General features: G+C 58.7%; 1 protein-coding gene across 1 annotated transcript; it reads left to right on the forward strand.

Moving 5' to 3' along the window:
- Positions 1–4,153: 4,153 nt before the first annotated feature.
- Positions 4,154–9,007, forward strand: AOC1 (amine oxidase copper containing 1). The gene is made up of 5 exons (XM_084204757.1): positions 4,154–4,195; positions 4,674–6,217; positions 6,957–7,245; positions 7,861–7,993; positions 8,170–9,007. The coding sequence occupies exons 1-5, from the start codon at positions 4,173–4,175 to the stop codon at positions 8,446–8,448; spliced, it is 2,268 nt and encodes a 755-aa protein (XP_084060883.1). The 5' UTR covers positions 4,154–4,172; the 3' UTR covers positions 8,449–9,007.
- Positions 9,008–9,045: the final 38 nt, after the last annotated feature.

Genomic DNA, 9,045 nt, shown 5'->3' on the forward strand with positions numbered 1-9,045 from the left:
TTATTTTAAAAATTTAATTTAATTTAATTTAATTTAATTTAATTTAATTTAATTTAATTTAATTTAATTATTTTGCTTTATTTTATTTTATGTTTTATTTATTTATTTTACTTTATTGTATATTTATTTTACTTTATTTTATATGTATTTTATTTTATTTTATTTTATCTTATTTATTCTTTAAATTTTATTTTATTTTTTATTTTATTATTTTAAAATTTTAGTAATTTATTTTGCTGTATTTTATTTTATTTTATTTTATTTTATTTTATTTTATTTTATTTTATTTTATTTATTTTATATTTTATGGTTTACTTTATTTTATTTTATTTTATTTTATTTTATAATAAATTATTAATCCCGGGTGGCTTTTGCATCAAAACTTCTTATCTCAATTTTTTTGTTGTTTATAAAAAAACTCATTGCTTTTTTCCCCTTTTAAAATCACTTGTCCCCTGTTTTTGGCCTTTGAAAATATTTTCCCCAGGCTTCTTGCTGTGGTTTTTTTGTTTGTTTTTTGATGGCATTGGCTTTTATCACTTACCCCACTATTTTAGGGGCTTTAAAACCATTTATCCCAAGTTTGGGGGGCTTTAAAAATCATTTATCCTGGTGAGCTTTTGGGTTTATTTTTTCTGCGGGGTTGAGTTGGGTTTGGTTTGGGTTTCTTTGCTTTTAAAATCTCTCCCCCTATTTTGTGCTGTTTTGTAAGGCACTTTTCTGGGTTTGGGGGGTTTTATGGACCCGTCCTGGGCTGTTTGCTTTGAGCCACTCATCCCATTTTGGGGCAGTTTAAACCCGGTCACCCCAGGGCTGGGGGCTCTGAGACCCCTGACCCAATTCAGCTTTTCAGGTGACAGATCCTCTCTTTGGAGGGGTTTGAGCCCCTGAGCCCGTCCCAAACCATTTCACAATTCCAATTTCTGGGGCTCCCACAGCGCCCATCCCACTCTGGGCCTGCCAAAGAGCTCATCCCCGATTTCATTCCTCGCTTGTCTTTGGGTTTGCTCTCAAACACTCTCCTCCATTCCCAAAGCTTCAAAACCCTTCAACCACTCAGCCCCCCAAAATGCCCATCCCATTCTGGGGCCGTGTCCCAGCTCATCCCCCATTTCTGCAGCATCCCTCACTTGTTTTTGGTTTTGCTTTTATAAACACTCCTCCATTCCCAAAGCTTCAAAACCCTTCAACCACCCAGTCCCCAAAATGCCCATCCCATTCTGGGGCCTGCCAAAGAGCTCATCCCCAATTTCTGCAGCATCCCTCACTTGTTTTTGGGTTTGTTTTTAAACACACTCCTCCCGTTCCCAAAGCTTCAAAACCCTTCAACCACCCAGCCCCCCCTTTCTTTGTTGTTGTTTGGTTTGGGTTTTTCCCTTTAAAGCCATTTATTCTGGGGTGTTTGGAGTCCTTCGGAACTGCTCGTTCCCTTCATCAAAAGTTTCGCTTTTAAAACAAATTATTGCGCTTTTGGGGAACCCTCAGAGGAAATTGTCCCTGGGTTGGCTGTGAGTGATTTATCCTGGTTTTGGGGGCACTTCTGCAGTTCTGGGGCCTTTCAGCACCACTCCTCCCAGTCCTGTGGCTTCCAGTTCACTCTCTGCCTTTTAAAATTATTTATTCTTTTTTTGGTGGGGAGGAAGGAAGGATGTGTGCTAAACCACTTTCCCCATTTTGCAGGGCTCTTAAACCACTCGTTCCTCTTTTTTTTGGCTTTAAAAGCATTTTTTATTTCCTTTCCCTTTTTCTTTCCTTTCTCTTTTTCTTTCCTTTCTCCTCTCCCCGATTTAGAGGCCTTTTAAAAACACAGCACCATTTTGGAGGTTTTTATGTTTTTTGGCTTTTAAAATTGCCCTGCCTGAAGGTTTCTTTTGCTTTCAAAATAATTTATATATTTTTTTTCCTTTCACTTTCAAAATCACTTTTCCCATTTTTGAGACTTTCAAAACCAACCATCCTTTTTTTGGTTTGTTTTATAAATAATATATCCTAGGATTTTTTTGGCTTTAAAACCATTTATCTCGATTTTTTTGGGGTTTATGAAACCTCTTGTTGTTGTTGTTTTTTTTTTTCATTTTCTCTCCTTTTTTTTTTTTAATGGCCTGTAGCTTTTGTTCTTTTGGCTTTAAAAAAATACTGACCCTGTATTTGATATTTTTCCCCCCATGCTCCTAAAACCACTTTTACTCTGATGTTTGTGAGGGTTCCCAGGACGAGGTGAGTGACAAGAATTTGTTTTTTCAAAAAATCGATTTATTATTTTATGTACTTATATTATCATAAAAAATACTATACTCAAACTATACTTAAAAAAAATCAAAAAACTTAACAAGAATGAATAATAAACCCCCATCACTGACTCAGAGAGTCTGACACAGCTGGCTGTAATTGGCCAGTAAAAAAAACCCCAATTTACATAAAACTAATCAAACATACCCCTGTTAATAAACAATCTACAAACCACATTCAAAACCAGCAAACACAGGAGCAACAATCAAATAATTCTTGTTTTCATTCCTCTCTGAGGCTTCTCGGCTTCCCAAGAAAAAATGCTAGATTAAAAAAATTTCAGAAAATATGATAACAACATTACACCATTATTTCGAGGCTTTAAAACCTTTTATTCCCCCCCTGTTTTGGCTTTAAAAGCGACTTATCCGAGTGGTGTTTGTTTTTAATGGCTTCTCAAACCACTTGTCCTGTTTTTTAGGACTTTAAACCCCACTTATCCTGGGTTTTGGGGCTTTTGGCACCACCCGGGCCATTTTTTGTGGTCTTTGAAAACCTCCCATCCCACTTTTTTTGTGCGCTTCAAAACCCACTTCTCTTTTTTCTTTATTTTATTTTTTTTTTTCCTTTTAAAACCACTCACCACAACTTTGGGGCTTTTAAAACCTTATCCCTTTTCCGGGAGCATCTTAAAATGACCAATCTTTTTTGTTTTCCCCTTCAAAAATAACTCATCTTGGGGCTTTTTTGGCGCCCATCCCAATTTTGGGGCTTTTCCAGCCACGTCCCCCCTTTCCAGGGCATTCCAAAGCCACTTGTCCCTTTCTTTGCTTTTAAAATGACTTGTGCTGGGGTTTTTCGGCTTTAAAACCCCCACCACACTCTGGGGGGACTGAAAACCCCGAAACCCATTTCTGGGGCTTTTCGAAGGCTTTTCCTGGGCTTTCATTCGTTTTTAAAACCACTTGGCCTTTTTTACTTTTTTTGGCTTTTAAAACCGCTCATCGGGTTTTGTTTTGCTTTTAAAACCACTCACTCCGAATTTTTGGGTTTGGTGAATCCACGAACGGCCGCTTTTGTGCCTTTTTAACCCAATTTTCCCTGTTCGGGGTTTTTAACCCTTTCACCGCGGGTTTGGGAGGGAGGGGCGGGGCGGGGGCGGGGCCGTGGACGCGTTGCCATGGGAACGGGATGCAGCCGTGGAGTTTTGGGGGGGGGTGTCAAAGACCCCTTTCCAGGCGGATTCTGGGGGTCGGCGCCCCGTTTCCATGGCAACGGGAGGGCCGGGGACGCGTTGCCATGGCAACAGGATGCAGCCGTAGGATGGAGGGCCCGAAGTCCCTTTCCGTGTGGATTTTTTGGGGGGCGGGGGGGGGCGTGCCGGGGGCGCTGCGTGTCCGAGGGGCTCCGGGAGGGTCCGGAGCGCCCCCAGCCCGCCCCGCACCCCCGCAGGTCCGGGCGGCCGCGGCTCCCGTGGGATTTCCCGTCGCTTCTCTCGCCAAATCCCCGGAATTCGATCGCTCGGAGCCCCCCCGCCGCGGGGGGGGGACAACGACCGGGCGGCCCCGGCGCCTCCGTGCCCCCCCCGGGTGATCATTAACCCGCGGGGGGGCGGTACCGCGGTCGGTACCGGGGTCGGTACCGGCGGTCGGTACCGGAGGGTCCCTCCCCCGTCCCCCCCCGCGTGGGCGCGATGCGGCGGAGACAGCGAAGGTGCGGACTGGGGGTGCGGGGGGGACAGCCCGGTGGGGACAGCCCGGTGGGGACAGCCCGGTGGGGACACGGGCCCTGCCGGTGGCCTTGACCCCGCGGCGGCTCGGCGGGCGGGGAGGGGGCGGCTCGGGGGCGGCTCGGGGGCGGAAGGGGGAGGGTCCGCGCCCCGGGGGGGGCCGGAGCGGGGGTCAGAGCCCCGGGGCCGGGCACAGACCGGCAGCGCTGCTCGGATGGGGCGGCAGAGCCAGCGCAGGTGAGTGGGGGGCGTGGGGGGCTCCCTGCAGTGAGAGGGGGCCACTCGGGGGTCCCGACATTGGGGGGTCCCCAGACCCACTCAGTGGGTTCAGCAGCTGCCCTGAGAGGGGGTTTTGGGGGTGCTGAGGGGCTCTCGGCTGGATGAGGGATTTTGGGGGGGTCACACAGTTTTTTGGGGGTCACCCCATGAAATCCCCAGTTTTTCCGGGCTCACCCCATGGTGTCCCCATTTCCCCTGGGGACATCCGTGGTGTCTCTGGTTTCACTGGGGGTCACCCCACGGTCCGCCTGTTTTTTCTGGGCGCTCTGCTCCTCCCCGCGGTGGTTCCAGTTGTGCGGGGGTGCCCCCCGTTTTCCTGGGGGTCACCCCGTGGTCGCCCCAGCTTCGCTGGGATCGTGGCGCCGCTGGAGCAGGGGGCGCTCGGCTGAGCCCCATCCCCTCTCCGGTGCCGACCCCCCGTCCCCGCGTCCCCCAGGATGTGGCAGCTGGGGCTCCCCTGGGCGCTGGCCCTGCTGGTCACCGCGGCCGGCTCCGGCCCCTCCGCGGAGCCCCCGGACCCCGCGTCCATCTTCGCCGACCTGTCCCCGGCGGAGCTGCGGGCCGTGCGGACCTTCCTGATGGAGCGGCCGGAGCTGGGGCTGTCCCCGAGCCGGGGGGGGCCCCTGGCCAAGAACTCGCTGTTCCTGGTGGAGCTGCTGCCCCCCAAGAAGCGCTCGGCGCTGCGGTTCCTGGAGCACGGCGGGGCGCGCCCGCGGCGCGAGGCTCGGGCCGTCATCTTCTTCGGGGCGCAGGCGGAGCCCAACGTCACCGAGCTGGCCGTGGGGCCCCTGCCGCGCCCCAGCTCCTACCGGCACCTGCCCTTCAAGGGCGGCCGGGCCGTGCCCTTCTGGGCGCGCCCCATGACCCGCCTGGAGTACGAGCTGCTGCACGAGGCGCTGGTGGCCGCCCTGGCCCCGCTGGAGCCGCTGCTGCGCGAGGCCACCGGCTTCGGCTTCCAGAACTGCTCCGAGCGCTGCCTCACCTTCTCCGACATCGCCCCGCGCGGGCTGGGCCCCGGCGAGCGCCGCACCTGGCTGGTGATCCAGCGCTTCGTGGAGGGCTTCTTCCTGCACCCCGCGGGGCTGGAGGTGCTGCTGGACCACCGGGACCCCGACCCGCGGCGCTGGGCCGTGCGGCGGCTCTGGTACGACGGGCGCTACTTCGGCAGCGTGCGGGAGCTGGCCGAGAGCCACGCGCGGGGCGCGCTGCCCCTGGCCCGCCTGCCCGAGCCCCCCGCCCGCCACCTCTTCTCCAGCTACGAGCCCCGGGGGCGCTTCCCCAGCGGGACCCCCACCGACGTGCACGGCGCCAAGGTGTGCGAGCCGCAGGGCCGGCGCTACCGGCTGCGCGGCAACCGGCTGGAGTACGGCGGCTGGAGCCTGGCCTTCCGCCTGCGCTCCTCGGCCGGCCTGCAGCTCTTCGACGTGCGCTTCGGCGGCGAGCGCGTGGCCTACGAGCTGAGCGTGCAGGAGGCCATCGCCTTCTACGGCGGCCACTCGCCGGCCGCCATGCAGACCAAGTACATGGACGCGGGCTGGGCCATGGGCGCCTCCAGCTACGAGCTGGCCCGCGGCGTGGACTGCCCCGAGACCGCCGCCTTCCTGGACGCCCACCACCTCCTGGACGCCGACGGCCCCGTGCGCTTCCCCCGCGCCCTCTGCGTCTTCGAGCTGCCCACGGGCGTTCCCCTGCGCCGCCACTTCGACAGCGACTTCCAGGGCGGCTTCCACTTCTACGCGGGGCTGGAGGGGCGGGCGCTGGTGCTCAGGACCACCTCCACCGTCTACAACTACGACTACATCTGGGACTTCCTGCTCTACCCCAACGGCGTCCTGGAGACCAAGGTCCACGCCACCGGCTACATCCACGCCACCTTCTACACGCCGGAGGGCCGGCGCTACGGCAGCCGCGTGCACAGCCACCTCCTGGGCAACATCCACACCCACCTGGTGCACTACAAGGTGGACCTGGATGTCGCAGGTGAAGGGCCCTGACGGCTCCCAACACCCCCTGGCCGTGGGGAGGGTACTGGGAGAGAGGCTGGACCCACGGGGGGCTCCGGGGGCTCGGGTGCCTTGTTTCTGGAAGGGGGGTATCACCTGGGCGTCACCCACGCCCTCAGATGATGATCCCCTCTGCGGTGTCATCTCTGCAGGGACACATCCCTCCCTGGTGGTTGGATCTCCCAGCCCTGGTGACCTTTGGGGCTCCAGCCCTCCATGGCATCTCTGTGGGGTCCCGGCCCCCCATGGGTGATGGCATCTGCCCGGGGTTCCAGCCCCTCTTGGCGGCATCTCTGTGGAGTCCCAGTCCCCCAGGGTGATATTTCCTAGGCCACATCCACGGTAGCATCTCCTGGTGTCTCAGTGCCCTGCAGTGGTGGTGGCATTTCCAGGGTGTCCCCAGCCCGCCATGGTGGCATCTCTAAGGTGTCCCCAGCTCTCCATGGTGGCAATTCCTCAAAGGCCCTCCTCTCCATGCTGGTATACCGAGACGGACCCCAGCCCACCCTGATAGCTTGATTGTGGGGTCACAGCCTTCCACGGGGGTGGCATCTCAGCCTTCCACGCTGGCATCTCCATGAGGTCCCAGTCCACATCCATGGTGACGCCCCTGTGGTGTCCCGCCCCTCCACGGCGGCGCCTCGGCTGTGTCCCACCCTCACACTGGGGTGGGGCCGCGCCGCCGTGCCCCCTCCACCGACCCGCGGTCCCCGCAGGCTCCGGGAACAGCTTCGAGACGATGGACATTCGCTTCGAGAACATCTCCAACCCCTGGAGCGCGGGGGCGCGCGTGGTGCAGCCGTGGCTGCACCGGGAGCCGCGGCGCCGGGAGCGGGAGGCCGCGCTGCCGCTGGACCGGCCGGCGCCGCGCTACCTGCTCTTCTCCAACCCGCGCCGGCGGAACCGCTGGGGCCACCGCCGCACCTTCCGCCTGCAGCTCAGCTCCCACGCCGGGCCCGTGCTGCCCCGCGGCTGGCGCGAGGAGCGCGGCGTCACCTGGGCCAGGTGCGCACCGGCGGGTTCCGCGGCGTGGGGACGGGGCCGCGCGGGGACTCCAGCGTCACCGGCGTGTCACCTGCGGGGGCACGGGGTCCTTGCCCCGGGCACGCCTTCCTGCGGCGGCACCTCTCCCTGCTGGCACCTCCCCGTGCTGCCCTGGAGCTGGAGTAGGTCCTTGGGAGCCGGGGAACCTCCGGAGCTGGGAGCTCCCCTGGAGCAGGGGAAACCCCCGGGGAGCCGGAGCAGCCCATGGGAGTTTGGGACACCCCGGGGCTGAGGGGGCTGTCGGAGCTGGGGAACCCCCGGGGAGCTGAAGAGCCTCTGGGAGCTGTGAAACACCTTGGGAGATGAGGAAGCCCTGGAAATGGGGACCCTCTCAAGATCTGGGGATCCTCCAGGGCTGGGAAACCCCTCGAGAGCTGGGGAGTCCCTCAGGGGACCTGGGGAATCCCCCTGGACTTGGGGAACGCCTCAGGAGCTGAGGAGCGCACAAAGCTGGGGACCCCCGCGCCCCTTGCCAGCCCTGTGTCCCCTGTGGGCGGCACAGTCGGGGGACACAGGGGCAGGGGTGGGACAGGAACCCCCCGCCCCCAGGCTGACCCCACCCCTCACTTGTGGCAGGTACCACCTGGCCGTGACGCGGCACCACGAGAACGAGCCGAGCAGCAGCAGCATCTACACCCAGAACAACCCCTGGGACCCCCCGGTCACCTTCGAGAGCTTCATCCGTGACAACGAGACCATCGAGGACCAGGTGACAGCGGGCACACGGGGGGACCCTGGGCACGTGGGGCCGGTGGCCGCTGAGGGGCCGGGGGGTTCCGTCCCCAGAGCGGGGGGCCATCTCTGGGGGTTCCCCAGCTCCAGAGGGTCACCCCGGCTCCCGCGGGGGGGCCGCGGTGCCGCTGACACCGTGGCGCGTCCCCCCAGGACCTGGTGGCCTGGGTGACCGTGGGCTTCCTGCACGTGCCCCACGCCGAGGACATCCCCAACACGGCCACCCCCGGCAACGCCGTCGGCTTCTTCCTGCGCCCCTTCAACTTCTTCAGCGAGGACCCGTCGGTGGCGTCGCGGGCCCCGGTGATCGTGCGGCCCCTGGACCCCCCGGCCTGCTCCCGCCTGCAGATCCAGCGCTGGACCCCGGCCAGCCCCGGGCCCTGCGTGCACCCCGAGCCCTTCACCTACAACGGCACCTACCGCCAGGTGTGACACAGGGCACCGGGGACACCGGCCGGGCCGCGCGCCGCGGGACAGAGGCAGCAGAGCCGGGGGCGCCTCCCTGGCCTCGGCACCACGGGGACGCTGGTGCCACCGGGGCGGGGGACACGTCACACCGTGTCACACGCTGCCACGGGCCAGGCCCGGCACAGGCAGTGTCACCTCCTGTGACCCCGGCACCGTGTGGGACCCCAGTGACACTGCGGAGTGGGATGTGTCACACTGTGCCACCTGTCAGGCTCAGTAAAGGCAATGCCAACGCTTCCACCACCCTGTGGGTCACTGGTGCCACCAGGACACTGGCTGTGGGACACTACACAGTGTCACATACAGTGTCACACGCAGTGCCATGTGCCAGTAAGGGCAATGTCGCCTCCTTTGTTGGCACTGGCACCACAAGGACTCCGGTGCCACCAGGACACTATGGGCACGGCTGACGTCACATTGTGACACACGGTACCACCTGCTGGGCCCCAGTAAAGGTGATGCCACCCCTTCTGCCACCACACGGGACCCCCGTGTCACAGGGACACCACGGTGTGGGACACGTCACACGATGCCGTGTGCTGGGCTCAGTAAAGGTGATGT

Source organism: Fringilla coelebs (assembly GCF_963513975.1).
Source record: "Fringilla coelebs genome assembly, chromosome: 1".
NCBI lineage: Eukaryota > Metazoa > Chordata > Aves > Passeriformes > Fringillidae > Fringilla > Fringilla coelebs.